Consider the following 19,268-nt stretch of genomic DNA (forward strand, 5'->3'; position numbering starts at 1 on the left):
CTTTCCAAATCGATAATGAAGTAGTCTGGCCAAAGCAATGGTTCCTTGCCATGTTTTTGGTCATGAACCCCTTTGAGAATCTTATGAAAGCTATGAATGACTTCCGTCCAGAAAACTACCCATATATTCACAAATTGGGATATCATTTTAGGGAATTCCTATATGCCCGGAATCCCGTGGACCCCAAGTTAGCAACCCCTAGTCTAAAGTAGAATAAGGGAGCCTGACAGTGGGAATGTCAGAGCTAGGCCAAGAATTGAAGTCCATAATTTGCTGCCAAAATGGAAGTGAACAAGGAGTAACATAAAGGGTTTTTTTTTTTTCTTTTTTCCCCTCTGACCATCACCCTCCTTTCTTTTCTCTATTCCCACATCTTTTGTCATCTCTTCTTGTTCCCTTTCAATTTCTCTCCCCATCTCTTGCACATCTTGCACCACAGATGTTCCAGCCTGGTTAAAAAGCCTCCGCCTGCACAAGTACGCTGCGCTTTTCTCCCAGATGACCTATGAGGAGATGATGGCTCTCACTGAGTGCCAGCTGGAGGCTCAGGTATGTTGTTGCAGGTGACCCTTCTGTGAGAAGAGAGCCCCAGGTGGAACCTGAAGTTCCAGCCCAAGACAGACCTTGTTTGGACCCCTACCTCTACCCACCCAGTAGCTTGCCTTGTCCTAGGAACTGCCATGTGTTGGCCAGCATTACTGGTGAGTAAGGCTGGGTTCTTGTCCTCAGTGTCCATTAGGAGGCAGGCGACCAGCAGATCACTGCAAGGCAAATAGGATTCAGTGAATATTACAGAAAAGGTGATGCCTAGGTGCACACTCTAAGCGTAAGGTGGAATGGCCTGGAAGTAACACTTGACCAAGGCCTCAGAGAGTCTGTGTCCCTGCTTTTGCTTTCCCGCCCCCTCCCTCCATCTGTCCGATGAGGGCTTGTTTGGACAATGACAGATTGGTTTGTCTGTTGTCCAGTCTGGTTACAAATCAGCTAACTTGTAGTAGTTAGTGAGTAGATGCACCGGGTCATGCCTCAGACTTTCCCCAAGACTTTTCCAAAGACATGTTCAGATTGAACTTAGTGGAGATTAGAGTAAGTTGTACAAAATACTTTTTTCTTCTAACTATCTTGCGTAACATGGGACTGTCATAGAGAATGGGATTACCCCAGGTCTCAGGTTTCATTTCCCTTCTGTGTGCTGTAAAAGAGCAGAGTTCCTCCTCCTTTCTTGGGCATCTTTCCCCAAGTGTGGATGCCAAAGGCTAGGCCAGTCAACAGACCCCCTCCACCCCCAAGCTAAGCATGTTTCCTACCATGCTGTGCTCGAGTAAATAGATCTGACCGATGTCTTTTTTTCCCTTGTTTAAAATGCCATTGGCATGTTTCATATTGACCTCAGTTTCCTTTGAGCAATGATTTAAAAGCATTAACGTCTGAGCAGGCTAGTAGGATTTCCCTTGCAGGAAGAGGAGGTTGTACCACTTGGGGCATACCTCCCAGCAGATGCTGGTTTCTCATTGCATCTTCAGTACCCTCAGTTAACCTCTGCAGGCCCGGCTGAATACCAGTATTGAGATGCAACACAAAGCCCAAAGTCACTGCACATTCTCAGAGAATGAAAAGCGCTAATTTCAACCTCCTAACACTTCTCCCACCGCTTTTTGGATCTCAACTGAGCCTTGAGATCCCAGGGATTGATGAGAAGTACTTCTAAGGGCATTTTTTTGTGTTTGGGTCAGAGTTTAAGAAAAAAAAAAATCTAAGTCCTCAGTTATTTGACTTGAGAAAAAACAAGAAATAATTGACAGAGAGGGCAAAGCCAGAGGCCAGCACAAACTTTTCAGAGTAATTTAATTCACTTGAACCCAAAGTCAGAGCTAACCAGAAATCTGCCCCCAGCACTTTATCTTAGAAAGTGAGTTCAGTTGTCACTTGAGTGTTAGTATCTCTGAGGGAGATGTCTCTGATGTTCCCATCTTTTCCTTCTTTAAGAGAAATTCTATGAGGAGCTATAAGAAGTCACCAAAGTTTGTCTTAGAGACCTGATTTAAGAAAGGGCCTTCTCTTTGGAACTTTGCAGTAGCGGTGGTCAGCAAGCATTGAACTAAATCTTGAGGCTCACCATTGCACAATTAAGACAAACTGGGAATCCTCATCATTTAGCTGAAGTGATGACTGAAGTAGAGTTTTATCTTCTTTTCTATTCTGGGTTTCCTTATGGAGACCCAAGATGACCTGCAAACTGCCCAAAATTGCCCTGTGTTGTATGGCATCTGGAGAGAACCATACAAGACTTCCTTCCCATGTCCTCGAGATGGGAAAACCTAGGAAAGGTTTAAGAAGACAAGGAAGCCCTGTATGGGGTTGGAACCTTCAAGCAACCTGGGAGGGACTGAAATGACAAAATATGGAGAAGAGGAGTGTATGACTTTAAAATGATCTTTTAAGACTGTGAAGAAATTTTGTGCTGGGTGGGTAATTGGCCTTCTAGCTCACTTTCTCCCTCTTTTCTCTCCTAAAGGTCACAGCCAAAGGACACAGACAAATTGTATGGTCAGATGTAGTTAGAACATGTAGTAAGGAGAGGTTAATGATAGTGGGGACTGAAGAGAGAGACAAGTGGGTATTTGCTAGTCCACCAACGTCAGAACCAAGAGAACAGTAGAGTACAGAAAAGCCTTCAGGAAACTCTAAACGGATTCTTAAAAATATGTTTTTAAATGTAACTTTTATTTAATTACAGAATGTTACCAAAGGTGCAAGACACAAAATTGTCATCAGTATTCAGAAGCTCAAAGAAAGACAAAATCTCCTGAAGTCTTTGGAAAGGGTGAGTTATCACCAGGTGAAGGCTGGTCCCTGTCGCCTTGATGGAGGACATCTTGCCTGAAGATGTCATCAGTGGGCCTGATAGAGTGTTTCACCTTGTTTCCTTATCAAAGGCAGAAAAAAAATGAAATGATTTTGAAGTAAAGTTCCCTGGTTATCCACACTTCTGTGTAACCTGACCACTGAAATGTATTTCTTGGGTCCCGGCAGCCTATGCCTAGCCATCCCAGTGGACTCACTTCAGCAGAGGGAATCAAAACCATTTGGCTGAGGAACACTTCACAGTTGCTACTGTCCCTTTCTCTTGGCTGCCCGAACAGTTCCTCTTCCTATCTTTGCATCCAGACATAATCCCCATTATGATATCATTTTTAGGACCTGGTGACTTTATGACGTCATCTAAGGTGCAAAGGAGAGCAGGCCTTGTCCCAGTGCTGCCTCTTCCCCAGGGTGGGATTCTTATGGAAGCGCTGCTGTAGCGGGGAGGGTTGAGATGGGCGGGCGGGAAGTTCTGTTGGCGTGCACTGCCTTTAGAGTCTGAGCTGTGACACGTCCTCTAGCAATCACAGGGGCTGGGGGTGCCTTTGTAAGGGAACAAAGTATTGAGCTAGATAGAGGTTATATAAGTTCTGTGAGCATGTAAACATTTTAATGCAATGAGAGGGTTTTTTTTTAACTTATTTATAAAAGTGTATCTATAATTTTATATAGGACATACAGCTACGTTTAATGCATAGTGCATTAAAGTAATAATGCATATTACTTAGTGCATAGTGCATAAAATCTAGAGTAATACATACTTATAGAATATGCATGTATAACTTTATAAAGAAGGTGGCTTTGAAAACCTTGGTATAGACAGATGAATAGAGGCCACTCACAGCCACATATGTGCTCAAAGGCCTGCCCTTAATTAAAGTGAATCACAAATGACAAGCGACCTATCCAACTGAACCCGAGGTTATTGTCATTGTTCTTAATTTTTATTTACCAAGTAATTTGTCTAATTGAGTGATTATTGCCATCTTTAATATAAGAAACTATTCTCTTTTGGGGACCATTCAAGAGGACAGTTTTCTCCTTATCTGTTAGAAAGGCCCAGGATGTGTTCTGCCTAAGGACAATCTAGATTGCCAAGGATTATGGTGAGAGAGTGATCATCCCCCTTTATCTTTGGAGCATCCTTCAGGAGCTCACAGGAACTCTGTCACTAAGGAAACGCACCCACCTGAAAGACAGAGATGGAGCTGCTGTTTGGTCCACTCCCTATGGCCTGGGGAAACACAAGGGCAGCAAGGTGGCACAGGTGGCCTTGACATGCCACTGACTTTGTCTGGCCTTTGAGAAATCCATGCCATTTCACACCTAGAATAATATTAATTCCACAAAAATGCTTTCTGCCTGGAATGTGAGGTGTTAAAAAGATGACAAAAGTAATAAAGTCTGAGGGCAGCTAATGGCCAAGAGAAAAGCAGTAATGAGTTTATTTTGACATTTCTGGGGATAAAAGCCTGTGTCTCTATCAGACTAGCACATTGATCTTGCTTCAGAACACCTGAGCTCACACACCTGTGTGCTTATCCCTTCAGGAGCTGACGGCCTGTGGGTGGGGATCCTCAGCCTCTACTCAGGACTCAAGCTCTGGGCTCTGTTTTCCCTCCTCTGGGACCCAAGGCTCTTCTACTCTTTGAGGGAGGGAGTTGTCTCTCCTGTGTTACCACTTAGGCCACCAGCAACAGCAACAGACTCACATCAGCCCTTTCTTTGGCATTCCCAGATGTCCCAAGCTGATTATGCTGTTGGAAATGCTGTCATCAGGCCCTTGCCTGCCTACAGCATTCTTACCTCACATAGAACCCAGAGATTTCTAAGGAGATAGCTGGGACCCCGCCCATTGCTAGTTCATAATCAGTAGTTGCTCCAGATAAGTGCTACATCCAGAGCTCTTCCACTCACTCACTGAATACGTACTAAGCAGCTGCCTTGGACTAGATTTACCCCATCCACTGGAGGCTAACTGTGAGTAGTACAGAAATACATGGTTGCTGCCTTTGCGGAACTCAAGTAGTGCATTTGCAACACAGACATAGCCACTGCTCTCACAATCCCTTGTGATCAGTGCCACCACTGAGGCAGATAGGGGTAGATCTTCCTGGGATGAAACAGAGCACTCTGAGTGATGAGGAGGAGGGAGACCTTGGAGGGGTCAGCATTGACTAGCAAATCGTTAGGAGCCTAGAACCAGCCACGGAGGGCCCTTGAGCTAAGGCAGGAGCCGTGAAGGTGGAAAGGGATAAGAGAGGTCGTTTAGCAGAAGTCCAGGCATTGGTTCGGGTTCCATGCCATTTGGGAACAGAAAATATAGGAGGAGTTTCCAGGTTAGCAGAAGTGGAGTTCAATTGGACAAATTGAGTCTGAGGTGCCTGCGGAACACCCAGGAAGCAAAAGCAAATTAGTGGCCAGAAGAATGATGCTAGAGTCCACAAGGGTTTCAAAGACTCGTTGTGGGTCATCTGTGTGTAAGTGGCAATTGGTTCCCCCAGAAGTGTGTGTTAAGGGGTAAGAGCTGAGGACAGGCCCCAAGGAGCACCAGAAGATGTGGAGAGACCAAACAATGACAGAGGCTGAGCTGCCCAGAGGGTCAGAGAGAGTGTGAAGGAGCGAATCTGATGGGGTTGTGGATGTGTCTCACACAATGTCACTGGATGTCACAATGTCCGTGGATGTGTCACATACAATGAGTACTGAACACTGTCCCCTGGAATTGGCCACCAACATGTCACTGGTAGCTACAATGAGAAAAGAGTCACAAGGAGAATGGAGGGATGGAGCTAAAACCCATGAACCAGGGAGTGTGAATGGGCAATAAGGCCACTGAGTAGGGAAGCCTAGACTTCTCAAGATGTTTGGTGGAGAAGGAAAAGGGAAGATGAGAATGGGCACTGGGGCAGACTTCTCAACATTTATCTGAAATACTGAAAATGTTTCTACATCCTTTTATTCACTGGCCTTTTTTCACCTAACTCCCAAACTGTGAAGCTGAACTATTCCCTGGGAACCTGGCATGGGAAAAGGAGACACATAGACACCGAGACACACATAAATAGTCACCTTCTCCCCGCCCCAACACACACACACACACACACACACACACACACACACACTGTGGGTCCCAGGAACTGGTGTAGGCATCTTAGGGTGAGGATTCTGCTGTATCCTCCATGTTTCACAGTGCCTGGCTCCTGGTAGGGCTCAGCTGGTAAACGGAAGGTGGCGAGGGGGAGCAGATTTAAGTAGATGCAGGCGTAGATGCAGCAAGAGAAGTCCAGTTCTTCCCACACAGGGGGAAGGATGGGGCCACAGACAGTGCATAAGTGCTGGGATACTGGCTGCCCGAGTTCTGTCTTCCAGATGATTTGCCCCTTGCTGCCCTAACGTGCCCTGTGAAAGGTTCCAAACCAGTCTTCCTCTAAGACCTAAGAAAGCCAGGCAAGGGGTCAGTGGGCAAGGAGCTTCCATCGCTCCAAGTGTGCCCTGAGTTGTGCTGCCAAAGCTGAGTGTGGGCAGTGGCGGGCCAGCCTTCATGGTTCCTGCTCTGCCATGAGCTCCTCGGCTCGGCCCATGAGTGAACAGCCAGCTTCGTTTTGCCTCTTTGTGTTTATAATGTAGGATGATATTTATGGTCTGAAGGATCAATAGAGACTTGGGTTGGTTCCCTACTTTTGTCACCATGGAGAATTAATCCCCACAGCCAGTTGACGATGCTGGAGTGGGTCCCCCTTCGGCCATTTCCTAGCTTCCTTCTCACCCTGGGCGAGTTCTAGAATTGATTTTGAAGAGTCAGGTACCTAACCCCATGGAGGCTGGCATAAAGGGCATTGTTAACTTGTTGGTAGCCAAGCGTTTTCTTTGAGACACTGGCTTGGAGGCTGTGGGGGAGAACAATACAAAACTCTGCATGATTTCTGCAGAGAAAGTATCCGTCATTAGTCATTAGGTTTGTGGTTTCCTTTTTGGGGTGCTTGTCTCCTGTGGAAAAAAATAAGCTTTGAACTTGGAGCAAGTATGTTTCCCGTTTCAGGGAGTTCAGCTCTTGGCATAACCAAAATCTCTTTCTTCCGTCACTGAGTAACTACAGAAGCTTTTCTGCATGTGATGAGAACAGGCCAGGGTTGTTTGGTGGCAGCTGACAAAATGTCACAAGCATGCCTTTGCTCACCTCAGCGGTAGCTGTCACATGGAATGACATGGCAGAGATGGATGTGATCCCCCAAAGAAGCCGGTTGGCTCTGTCTCCTCAGCCCCACTCTGTGAGGAAGCTTCATCCCTTCACTCTCCTTTCCCAACCCCCCTCCCTCCCACCTCAGTCAAGGGCTGGACAAGATCAGAACCTCTCACATCCCAGGTGCCCTTTAGGCAATTGGCTAGAAGTGGAGGACCTCAAGGCAGGGGTCCCCCAGTTGACACATAGTTGAGTTGGTAAAGACAACAGGTGCTTCCTGGCATGAGTCATCTAGCTTACCTCCATATGCCCTGCCCTGATAAAACACCAAGTCCAAAGTGGAGGAACCATTCACACGATGCCATCTAGACTCTGGAAAAGGCTGGTCCAGTCTAGACAGCAGGAGAACTGGGAATGATCAAGAGCACCTCCTGACTCACATTATCAGGCTTTCCAGCACAGGTATCAGGCTAGTCTTACCTCTGCCCTATCCACCAGATTTAAAAGGAAGGCAGTAGACTTTAAAGCCCTCCTCTTGAAAGAAAGAAAGAAAGAAAGAAAGAAAGAAAGAAAGAAAGAAAGAAAGAAAGAAAGAAAGAAAAGAAAGAAAGAAAGGAAAGAAAGAAAGAAAGGAAAGAAAAGAAAGAAAGAAAGACTCCCCCCATCTAAAACAGGCTGGACAGTAGCCCCGAGCAGGATGGAGACAATTCTGATGGCTACTTAGCATTTCAATTTCCTCCATAACCATGGGTGCTGACTCGGCTAAGATTCTGCTTCCAACCTACTGAGTAAAGCAGGTTCCAGCCAATGACAGGGCCAGGCTATTGGTGTTTTGCTGCCCAGAATTGAGATGTGCCTGTCCAAGACTGGCATCCTCAGGTTTCCTTTTTTCTAATTGATTGATTGAAAAGTCTCGGTGTACAAGTGATCGTGTTCCATGGACTTGTGTTCCTTGACATCATCAAGCAATTTTTCTTGATAAGAAAGGATCCCAGGAATGGATTGGTACTCATGCTTCAGGCTTTTAAAATTATGTCCTTGCTATTCTGGGCTCTCAGAAGATTAAATACTTCATTAGTAATCAGGGCTTTGATTGTCAGAGTCCTTCCTGGGTTCCAGGGAGAGGTTCACTGCAGAAGGACTGGGCAGCCCTGTGGCAGAAGGCCGGGCTCCTCACCATGCCAAAAAGACTGCCAGGCCCTGACCCCTCACCACAAGCATCAAAGCCTGTTCTGTGCCTCCATGAGCATCTGGCATACAGATAAATGTCAATCAGAATCAACCTCACTCTTTTTCTAATAGATAATAGCTAGTATATCAAACCATATGTGCAGGGGGACCCAATTTTATTAAACAACATATAAAGCCATTTATATTATATACAACTTCAGTTGAGTTATTCCTTGAACAGCTTGGGGTAGAGGAGCACCCCCACCCTGTGCAGTCAAAAATCCATGTATAACTTTTGACTCCCCCAAAACCTAACTACTAATAGCCTACTGTTGATTGGAAGCCTTACTGATACATGAACAGTGGATTAACACATATTATATGTTATATGTGTTATATTCTGTATTCTTAAAATAAGCTAGAGAATAGAAAATACTAAGAAAATCATAAGAGATGGCACACCTGGGTGGCTCAGTTGGTTAAGTGTCTGCCTTCTGTTCAGGTCATGATCCCAGGGTCCTGGGATCGAACCCTGTGTCCAGCTCCCTGCTCAGTGCAGTCTGCTTATCCCTCTCCTCCTGGCTCATGCTCTCTCTTGCTGTCTCTCTCTCAAATAATTTTTTTTAAAAAAAGAAAGAAAATCATAAGAGAATAAATTTATAATACCATACCATATTTATTGAAAAACTCTGCAGGTCAGTGGACACACAGTTCAAACCCATGTTGTCCAAGGGTCATTGGTGTCATATACATATAGATTATACACACATATTTCTCTCTGGAAATGATTCTTTGAAAACATGTCACTCCCTTGCTCAAACCCTTCCCTGAAGTCCCAGCTCATTGAGAAAAATTTCCAGCATCCATGCCTCCACGCTCAGGCGCTGGTAGCAACTTGCGGACCTAATTTCTCACACTCTCCTCTCACCATTCTGCTCCATGTCAGGCCTCCTTGCTCTTCCTCACACACTCCAGGTATGCTCCTACCTCATAGCCTCTGCCCTCCCCATGCGCTTTGCATGGAGCACACTTTCTCAGAATCCTCGTGCCCGCCTTCATTTGGGTTCCCGTTCTAACATCACCCTTCAGAGAGCCTTCCCTCACAGCCACCCTGGCCTGCACCTCAGTCCCAAACACAGTATGTTCATCTCAGGGTAGGATGTAAACTCTCCAAAGAAACTGTAAAGGAGGGCGGTTCCCACTATATCCCCTTGCCTAGCACAGTGCCCAGTTCATCAGAGCCCTAGACATACCTAGTAATTTAACAAAGAAGCGCACGACCCAGTAGTAGCCTGACACTGACCTGCAGCTTTACAAGTTTTAACATCCTTACAAACACCCATTGAGGCAAATAAAGTTATTATCCTTATTTTCAGCATAGAGAAGCTGAGGCACAGAGAGGTTAAGTCATTTGCCCAAGGTCATACAGCAGTGTCTGAATTTGAACCCCAGCATCTGTCCTTAAGTCTGTATTCTTCACCACTACCCCAAATGGGTGGGTGGTGTGAATGAGCAGGTTCCTTCATCCAAAACAAATAAATCCTACACAGGACAGAAACTTACATATGACCCAACTTTATTATACAGCTTCTTAGGGGTATGCATGTACACTATCCAAATGTTTTTTTTTTTTTATAGAAACTCACTGAAGAAGCCAGGGATGGAAATGTGAAAAAATCATTTTATTTTTATTTTTTTAATAAATTTATTTTTTATTGGTGTTCAATATGCCAACATACAGAATAATACCCAGTGCTCATCCCGTCAAGTGCCCCCCTCAGTGCCCGTTACCCATTCACCCCCACCCCCCCGGCCTCCTCCCCTTCTACCACCCCTAGTTCGTTTCCCAGAGTTAGGAGTCTTTAAGTTCTGTCTCCCTTTCTGATATTTCCCACACATTTCTTCTCCCTTCCCTTATATTCCCTTTCACTATTATTTATATTCCCCAAATGAATGAGACCATATAATGTTTGTCCTTCTCCAATTGACTTACTTCAATCAGCATAATACCCTCCAGTTCCATCCACGTTGAAGCAAATGGTGGGTATTTGTCATTTCTAATGGCTGAGTAATATTCCATTGTATACATAGACCACATCTTCTTTATCCATTCATCTTTCGATGGACACCGAGGCTCCTTCCACAGTTTGGCTATTGTGGCCATTGCTGCTAGAAACATTGGGTGCAGGTGTCCTGGCGTTTCATTGCATCTGTATCTTTGGGGTAAATCCCCAACAGTGCAATTGCTGGGTCGTAGGGCAGATCTATTTTTAACTCTTTGAGGAACCTCCACACAGTTTTCCAGAGTGGCTGCACCAGTTCACATTCCCACCAACAGTGTAAGAGGGTTCCCTTTTCTCCGCATCCTCTCCAACATTTGTGGTTTCCTGCCTTGTTAATTTGCCCCATTCTCACTGGTGTGAGGTGGGATCTCATTGATTTGTATTTCCCTGATGGCAAGTGATGCAGAGCATTTTCTCATATGCATGTTGGCCATGTCTATGTCTTCCTCTGTGAGATTTCTGTTCATGTCTTTTGCCCATTTCATGATTGGATTGTTTGTTTCTTTGGTGTTGAGTTTAAGAAGTTCTTTATAGATCTTGGAAACTAGCCCTTTATCTGAAAATCATTTTAGTGATCACCTCTAGATGGTGGGATTTTCAGGTGATGTACATTTTCCTCATTGTGCCTATTTGTATTTTCCAAGTTTTCTACCTGGTCTAATAGAATGATAAAACTAAGGTGATTGCATTTCCAAAGAATGTTGTGATGAAGGGGCCAGCAGCTGGGAGTCCTGTCTGGGAACCACTCGGGGCGGGGGAGGGGAGGCATCAAGGGGGAGGCCACCCCCATTGCTGATGCTAACAGAGGTCTTCTCCCTCTGACCATCCAGGACATCATCGAGGGGGGTAACCTGCGCATACCACTCCAGGAACTGCACCAGATGATCCTGACTCCTATCAAGGCCTACAGCTCCCCAAGTACCACCCCCGAAGCTCGCCGCCGGGAGCCCCAGGCTCCACACCCACCCTCACTGATGGGCCCTGAGGGCCAGAGCCCTGACTGCAAAGACAGTGCCTCGGCCAGCAGTGCCACGGCCAACACCTCCGCTGGGGCCAGTGGTGGGCTGCAGCCACACCAGCTGAGTAGCTGTGATGGGGAGATGGCTGTCGCCCCCCTGCCGGAGGGGGATCTACCCGGGCAGTTCACACGAGTCATGGGGAAAGGTAGAGCCTGATTCTCACGCCTCCCCCTTTTCTTCACTCTACACCACTAACCAGAGCTCCTGGTTCCTGAGGGGCTCCCCGGATGCTGGATCAACCTGTCAGGGTTGATGTCATTAGCCCATTTACAGATGATCGGAGTGAGGCTCAGAGGTCATCATTTGGATCTGAACTCTGATCCCTCTGGCCCCTAAAGGCCTCTTCCTCAACCCTGTCTCCTTTCTCTTCCACTCCTTCAGACCAGGGCTTGCTGGGCCCTCCTAGTAGAGTGAGTGCTCATTGGGCCTTTGGGCCTGCAGGCAGAAGTCAGCCCTTACTACAGACCAGGCCTGGAAGGCACCACGGCCATGCCCTGTGCCTGTCTGGAAAGCAGGACAGAATTCTCATGTGGTCCTTTGGGTAAGAGCACTCTTTCTACCTGGACTGCCCTGTGCCTCCCCTGTGCATGGCACAGTGATTATGTGATTATAGTCCTTTTTTTTTTTTTTTTAAGATTTTATTCATTCATTCATGAGACACAGAGAGAGGCAGAGAGAGAAGCAGGCTCCCTGCGGGGAGCCCAATGTGGGACTCGATCCTGGGTCTCCAGGATCACACCCGGGTTGCCCTGATTATAGTCCTTGAAAAGTCCAATACTAGAATAATTTGTACTTGAATGTTTCATAAGAAAGTGTGATTATTTTTAAAATGTAGTGAATACCAGCTACTTCTCCTTTGGGAAGGAGAAACAATTTTTTCTTTATTGCCCAATCATTTTAAAGAATCAAGTTCTTACCAAAAGAAATGGACACCTGAGTCTTACAGGTGCAGTGAGAAACTCCCTGTGTATACATGTCCTAAAAAAGACTTAGATCCATAGAAATCTGATTCAGAGGAGACAACTTGTAGCATCCCTTTGAGCTGAGAGGCCAGTCAGCTTGATGGCCAGGGTGAGTCCCTGGTCTCCCCCAACTCACCTCTGAGCCCTCTTAACCTCCTGACCTCCTACCTCTGAGTGGGTTCTTTGCTGGTGGGATTAGAACAGATGACCTCATGGGTAAAGCTACATGTAGGAGGTGGAAACCTGAGTATAATCCATGGCGGGTTCTGTCCTCAGAGGATCCAAACTCCTTTGGCATGGCTTCTTTTTAAACTTGAGCTACTTTCAAATTAATTACACAATAAATTCATGTTCAGCATAAAATCAAAACTAAACAAAATGATGGAAAGTGAAGAATAACCGGTCCCCCAGGCCCTGCCATCTTCCTCCCATGAGGTGCGTGTTCTAAACAGGCTTGGCTTCTCCCTTCAGAAACTTTATAATATTCATATACAAGCACGAGTGTCCTTTTTACACACAAACAGGTGTTGTTTACATGTCTTTATGCACCTTGTTTTTCTACATTATATATTTTTAATATTTCTATCAATATCATACTGATTCTTTTTAAGATTTTATTTATTCATTTATTTGAGAGAGAACACATGAGCAGGGGGAGGGGCAGAGGGAGAAGGAGAAGCTGACTGCTGAGCAGGGAGCCTGCCGCAGGACTTGATCCCAGGACCCTGAGATCATGACCTGAGCCGAAGGCAGATGCTTAACTGACTGAGCCTCCCAGGCGCCCCCGGATTCTTTTTTCAAGGTTGCATACTGTTCCACTGTATGCATAAGGCATAATTTAACAGGGCTCCAATTAATGGACGTTGATGTATGTGTAGTTTTCAAGTTTTTGTTATTACAAACAATGCTATATACTGGGAATCTCTGTGCAAAGATACGATATAAATGGAACTGTGACAGACTGGTTAGGCAGGATTAGGGAGAGGAAGGAATCATGATGCTCAGGTTTCGAGCTTGACTGCAAGACATTTCCACTTTTAATTGACATCTTTTGTCCAGCCACCTCTACCATGACCTTCTAAACACCTCTGTCAAAATCAGAGCATCAAAGCCTCCAGGGTGAGATTAGAATGGGCCACGCTAGTGTGGCCCTGGAGAGCCCAGTGGGTGTGTGTACAGAGAGTACTGCTCTGTCTTTATTCCTTCAGTTACTTGAGTGTGTAAGTGAACCTGTGGCTGTCTAAATGTGTGTTATCACTTTGAAAAAATAACTCTCCAGTGACTGAGCAGGCATCCTGCTCCTGTGTGTGCCCACACACCTCACAGCCTCAAAGATGTGCAAGAGCCTGAATCCTCCAGACGAGGCGCACAGTTCATCCGGCAAGTTATGGAGATTGCTCTCTGATAACGTCGATGGTCTTTGATGCCTTTGAACTACCTTCTCAAAAGGAGCCTCTTTCAGAGATAGAGCTCAGGACATGGCCACATTCTTCTTCTCCCAGAGTGTCTGTCTGAGGCCGGATTGCAGAAGGCTTAATATAGAATGGTATGCCTGGAATTAACCAAAGGGGCTTCTCGAGGCGAGGGCTCCCGTGGTGACCAAGCCTTTGACTTCAGTGGAATGAGGAGCCTTCTGGCCTTTTTTGTGAACCTTACGTAAAGCCACAGGCACACATACTTCTCAAAATATTAGTCCTGAAAGGAAATCGGGGGCGGATCTCAGAGATTAGAATGGGTATACATGTTTCTAATTCTTCTTTTCTTTTTTCTGTTTTTTTTGTTTTGTTTTTGTTTTTGTTTTTTTTTTAATTCACAGTGTGCACACAGCTCTTGGTCTCCAGACCTGATGAGGAAAATATAAGTTCCTATTTACAGCTCATAGACAAGTGTCTAATTCATGAGGTGAGTAGTAATGGGTTTCACAAAATTGTTTGTCTCATTGTTTAGAAAGGGTTCTCAGCATTTCTGTGATGTGATCATTTGGGTCTCCAACAACTTGTTTCTGAAGGGTAGAGAGACATTAATAATACTCTGGGCAGAACTCGGCTATGGTGGCTTCAAACCTAAGCAACAGCTTGTGATACTTGGGTATCTAGAGAGTCATCCAGACTAAGCTCTGATGTGAGGGTGAATGCCTGAGAGAAACTTCTGGTGCCAGAAGAATCCCTGAGTGACTAAGCCTGGCAGGTAGTTAACACACAGCCCTGCCACCTAGCCTTGGCGTTTAACAGTCTTTAAAATTTTGAGTTGAGATATTTTGCCATTTGGCTCAGGGCAACTTGGAAGAAGGTTGGAGAGTGTACAAAAGAAATGATGTGTTTATGTTATGTTCCGTGTGGTTCGATTTGGGATTTTTATAGGAACATGTCCCTTTGAAGAAGGACTGAGGCAGGCTGGAGCTATGCCCCATTAGACTCAGTACTAGCACAATCTCCCTGATGGAGCCAGGTGGATCCTGGGTGCTGCTGGCTAGGGCAGCCGCCTGCCCTGGAAGCTGCCCTGAAGCACATGTGGAGACAGGGACTTGTGCCTCAGACCCAAGACTTCAGTGGCTTCTTGGGAGCACCCCCTCCAAAGAGTCACAGAGATAAGAGTCACAGTGTAGGCTTTGGATAAACTTCACAGCACTGAGGTCTTTTGTGGAATTTTAATGTTAGAATAAGATGGTAAAGGCCGGGCAGCCCGGGTGGCTCAGTGGTTTAGTGCTGCCTTTGGCCCAGGGCATGATCCTGGAGACCCGGGATTGAATCCCACATCAGGCTTCCTGCATGGAGCCTGCTTCTCCCTCTGCTCTCTGTCTCTCTGTCTCTCTCTCTGTCTCTCACTCTCTCTGGGTATGTCTCTCATGAATAAATAAATAAAATCTTAAAAAAAAAAAAAAAAAGATGGTAAAGGCCCCTAACTCTGCTCACATTTGCTGAGTTGGCATTCAGAGCCCCAGAAGTGCAGTGAAGGGAAACACCCAGCACAGAGGTCTGTCCCCCTTCCCCAGCACGCCGCTCACAATGTCCCCACCCTGCCAGCTGCCACACAGGCACATCTGTCTAAGGCCAGTTCGCTAGGCCCTCCACCTGTCCACAATCTGACTACCCAGTACCCTCATGAACAGGTTATGGTCTCCTTCTGGGTTTCCTTCCCACCCACTGCCCCACAATCCCCTGAACTCTCCCTTTTTTGCTATTTTCTTTCTCAACAGTGCAAATTCTTCTGTGGCCTTCTCCCCAGCCCCTAACTCACCCTTTGGTATTTTTAATCCTGATACCGCAAGTGTTTTGCCAGCAAAAAGTGACAGGAAGAAGAGAAGGCAAGGATGTGTTAAAGGATTTTAGAACTCATTCATTCCGTAGATCTAGATTAAATGCCTAGGCCCTGTCCCTGGCTAGGTAGCTGCTTATGGTGTGAGGGTAGTGAAAGGTAAAAGAAAACCAGGTGATCACACACATGAAGATAAGGCTGTTCTGGCTTCCCATGGAGCCCAGATGAGGAGCAAGGCCACCAAACCCAGAATTGGAAATGGCTTTTCCTCAGAGGAATTGCTTCCAAGCTGGGCCCGAAAGGCAAGCTGCAGTTGTGGTGGTAAAGACTCAATATGTAAGGAGGTAGGAATGCCCCAGGCAGAGAGAACAGCCTTTGGAGGGCTCTGTCTTACTAGGAACATTTGGAGTGGGCTTTGAGGGGCCTGAGCAGGGGAGGATTTAAACTTCTGTAAAGCAAACTAGAGCCTTGCTTCCTCTCCCATGCCCATGCTCACACTTAGCCTTCAAGATACTGGAGGACGCATTATAAGTTACTTTCCATCTTGCCTCAAGTCTGCTGAGCCCACAAGACAAAATAATGAGCCCTCCAGCTGCCTCTGTTGGACGGTGCACAGACTTCCTAATTGGCCTCCGCCAGCCCTGAAGCTGTAGCCTGATGCTTCTCGCCTTCCTGCCATCATGCATGCCCTCCCTGGGCAGCCTGGCTCTCCTTACCATTTCCTTAGAATATTTAGGAAATGCCTGGGTTTTTTTCTCCCTGCCTGCCCAAGTGATTAAATGCAAAGATGGCACCACGTGGACTCATCTGCTGGCAGGCGGCCCCAATTGCAGTAGAGGGGCCTCTGGCTGATGGGAGTCATGAGCAGAAAGGAGCTCATGCCATGTCTGCTTGCCTAAATTTATGTCGGGATGGAGGGGCCTGCACTCTGCTTTGGAAGGGAAAATGTTGTGCAAGACTTATTATTATTTTAGTTCAAGAAAGAGGAAACGTGTCTGCATAATTTTCCACAGGCTCAGGTTATTCTATGTGGGCAGAACACACTCTCCCTCTGAGGCCCCATTGAAGCACGCAGTCTCCATCCCTGGCTGAATTTCACCTGAGCTCCATGAAACAGGACTCCCTTTCACAGTCTGAACATGCCATTCCTTAGCTGACTGGACGGGAGGGTGTTGACCAAACCTAGACACCTTCCTTCCTCCCCAGGATCAAAGGGACCAATTCCCTAGAGCAGCAAAAGGGAGGAAAGGAAAGTTCTGAATTTCATTTCTGAGATCAATCACTTTGTCTCCTGGATTATAATCCCTGGCTTCTTGCCTCCTCGCCATCTCGAGAAGGTTCTATAGAGATGGGCTCTTGACCCTTTATGAGCCTTTTGATGCAGCCACAAAAGCTATAGGGCATATTATATACCTTCCTCCAGACAGACTCATTGGTTTGGCCCTGACAGGAAAAGAAGACTCAGAAGTGGCTGACTGGCTATGTCAATCTATATAATAGAAGCTTCCGTCCCCTCCAGTCCCTGAGGAAGCTGCTACCAGCCCAATCTAGAGTTGCCAGTAGAATGGCTGAGGTGAGGGGTCAGTCATCCTGGCTGGTAGCAGAGCTCTCACAATGGAGGGCTACTTTGCAGGCACATACAGAGACCAGCTTTTGGAAATCCCTCATTGCCAGCCATGACCTAGCTCCTCTCATGCCTCTCAGATGCAGTCTCCAGGACCAAGAAGTGGCCATCACACTTACCAACCATGGCTGAGGGGCTTAATCCTATCCGCAGCCTGGAACTAAATAAGCCTGATGCCCAGTTCTGAGTGAATGAGCTCACCTCCCTGGGTGGTGGTAGGGTATAAATATTTCCATCTTCTTGGATGTTCTTTGCCACCACGGGACATGTCATGTATGAAGTGGTGTCCTTGGAGGCACTTTGAATGCATGTCTATAAAGTGAGCCATTTCCTCTTGTCATTTGGAAACTCAGGCCAGCTGTCCTTCAGGCTGGGCTCCAGACCCAGCCTGGTATTATAGTTTTAAGAACTTGAAGTCATTTGTTGGGACTAAAGGTGATTGTCGAATGCCAAATATGGCATATACCACCACTATAAAGGGCTGGTCTGTGCAACCACAAAAACCTGGTTAGATTATCTACGAGCCACAGTTATTGAACCATTAACTAAGAGCCAGGCATGTCCTACATAGTCTAAGTGCATTTCATGTGTTATCTCATTTAACCCTTACAACATCTCTTTGAGGGAGATGTTATCCAGGCTTTTTAGAAGGAACAGTGTCAGGTAAAGGAACTTGCTTAAGGGTGTGCAGGGATCTGAGCCCTGCCCATATCATACATCCCCAGCCTTCCTTTGACCACCTGGACTGGACTCTCTTCTCCCAAGTCATCTAGATTAGTATCCCTGCATCCTGTGTTCTCACTCAAACTTTGGCAGAATAAGCCAGTCAAAAGCAGAATCTATCCATCTCTTTCTTTATTCGTCCAGCAGAAATGCTTGCCTTTCAGGTTTTTAGAGGCATTCGTGTATAGTTGGACACTCACCAAGTATTGCCAACAAATGAGAAGGGACCACAAAGTAGAACCATGTCCTTACCTCGTACCCATGAGACCAACCCACCATGTACCTTATTTGGTGTCTGCACCTCTTTAGGGAGGCCTGGAGTCCCTTGATTGGGTAGCCCTCCTGGATGAATATGCTTAAAGGCACCTGGCTAAGGTCATCCAGGAGGAAGGGGTTTGCAAGACAATAATTTTTTCACAATATAACTAACATCTTTTTGCTTTTGTTCACATAGCTCTCCTATGTTTAGAACCTTAAAGATTAAATGTCATCAGGAGAAAATTAAGCTGTCATGTTTTCTCTATTTAAGGAATCTGTTTCCTTTATGGGAAAGAGTCATATAGTCTGCTACTCTAAGTAATAGTTTATTGCTACTTAAAGGAATTCACGTTTTATTGACAAAACTATATGGGTATGTTATCTCCATCACTGTTACTGCTAATCAATCAAATCTGATGGATCTCTCACAACTTGTGGACCACAGTTCTAGGCACCTGACAGGGCATTCCTATATTGCATGTAGGATCCTCAAACCATCTAGAATGGTGCATGTCCATGTTCCGTTTGCAACAGAATTACCAGGGCACTTGCTGCAAACATCTTCTGGACTCCTGTCTGCATCTATTAAATCAGGCTCTAGGTGTGTGGGAAGGGGCCTAGGAAACTGCATTTAATAGTCTTGAGGGATTTTATATGACAGATTTGAGAGTCTCTGCCTTAGGGACTCATTACCCCTGTAAAGTCATTCCCCCAGGCTTTAGCGTACAAAAAAAAAAAAAAAAGATATACATGACAGTGTGTTACAAAGCAGACAAAACTCCCCCTCAATGCCAATTTTACTAAAAAGATTTGAGAAGGCATCAGATCTACCCATTTTCCTAGACTTTAGGCAAAGTTTAGGTCAGGATTTGGTGCACTGGGATTTTTGTAGGGCATGGGGCCCCTTGAGATTTCTCAACAAAGCCCTGTGCCCTACAAAAACCCCAGCACACCAAACCTGATCTATAGTATATAGGATAGGATAGGATAGGATAGGATAGGATAGGATAGCAGAGACTATACTCCATTTTTTGAAAACCTACAGACCACTCTAGGCTAACCACACACTATCAAGCAGATTGATTTTTGGAGTGGTTTAGCATTTCCATTGATTATGAAAATAAAGGGGGCCTGCAAAAGCTAGAGTAT

The 19,268-nt window shown here is 45.9% G+C and overlaps 1 protein-coding gene across 7 annotated transcripts in view; it reads left to right on the plus strand.

The window, feature by feature from the left end:
* The window catches only part of SAMD4A (sterile alpha motif domain containing 4A), a 216,720-nt gene that overhangs the window by 173,815 nt on the left and 23,637 nt on the right, over positions 1-19,268 (plus strand). For 6 of the 7 annotated variants that reach the window (XM_072838636.1, XM_072838635.1, XM_072838637.1 and 3 more), the window contains 4 exons: positions 440-549; positions 2,738-2,824; positions 11,109-11,442; positions 14,076-14,161. In XM_072838636.1, the coding sequence (XP_072694737.1) occupies positions 440-549; positions 2,738-2,824; positions 11,109-11,442; positions 14,076-14,161 (617 nt within the window). Of the gene's footprint in view, positions 1-439; positions 550-2,737; positions 2,825-4,686; positions 4,843-11,108; positions 11,443-14,075; positions 14,162-19,268 lie in introns of those variants that run through there. The other variant, XM_072838642.1, reaches the window with a different exon arrangement.

This window comes from Canis lupus, chromosome 9 (genome assembly GCF_048164855.1).
Source record: "Canis lupus baileyi chromosome 9, mCanLup2.hap1, whole genome shotgun sequence".
NCBI classification, from domain to species: domain Eukaryota; kingdom Metazoa; phylum Chordata; class Mammalia; order Carnivora; family Canidae; genus Canis; species Canis lupus.